Source organism: Lipotes vexillifer, unplaced genomic scaffold (assembly GCF_000442215.2).
Source record: "Lipotes vexillifer unplaced genomic scaffold, Lipotes_vexillifer_v1.1 scaffold129, whole genome shotgun sequence".
In the NCBI taxonomy this organism is placed as follows: Eukaryota; Metazoa; Chordata; class Mammalia; order Artiodactyla; family Lipotidae; genus Lipotes; species Lipotes vexillifer.
Window position 1 is genome coordinate 2082572 of NW_006777287.1, and position 592 is coordinate 2083163.

Sequence of the window (592 nt, forward strand, 5' to 3'; positions counted from 1 at the left end):
CTGCCCGCCCCTTCAGGCCCTGCCCCCGCCGGTCCCGCTGCCGGTGCCGTCGGTGCCGCCGCCGCCGCCGCCGCCGCCGCCGATATGGCGCGCACGGCCCCTGTGGAGCCCCCGCTGCGGCATCCCGCGCCCCCCTCGCCGGCCGCGGGCGAGCCCCGCACCTCAGTCGAGGCAGCGGTGGCCCCGCGGAGGGTGCTGTTCGCCGACGAGGCCCTGGGGCTGCCGCTGGCACAGCTGCGCCGCTACCGGCCGTGGGGCGGGCCCGGGGCGGGCAAGATGGCGGTGGCGGCTGGGCAAGATGGCGTCGGCGGCGGGGCTGACGAGGACGACGATGGAGAGGATGGGGATGAAGGGGAGGAGGAAGAGGAGGCTTGCCCCGAGCCCTCGCCGCTGTGCCCCGTTCCCGCTGGCGGGGGGTTTTACCTGGTGCCCACATTTTCGCTGCCGCCCGCGCCGGGCCGTCTGGAGCGCTTGGGGCGCGTCATGGTGGAGCTGGAGGCACTGCTGCCGCCTCCCGGAGCGGTCCCCGGGGGTGCCGGGGTGTGGGTGCCTGGGGGGCGCCCGCCGGTGCTGCGCGGGTTGGTCCGCGTGC

The 592-nt window shown here is 78.0% G+C and overlaps 1 protein-coding gene across 1 annotated transcript in view; it reads left to right on the plus strand.

Annotated features, from left to right (window-relative positions):
• Positions 1–84: 84 nt before the first annotated feature.
• PPP1R3F (protein phosphatase 1 regulatory subunit 3F) overlaps positions 85–592 on the plus strand; it is a 15486-nt gene continuing 14978 nt past the window's right edge. The window contains exon 1 of the mRNA XM_007450920.1: positions 85–592. This exon is cut by the window's right edge and continues 487 nt beyond it. Within this exon, the coding sequence (XP_007450982.1) occupies positions 85–592 (508 nt within the window).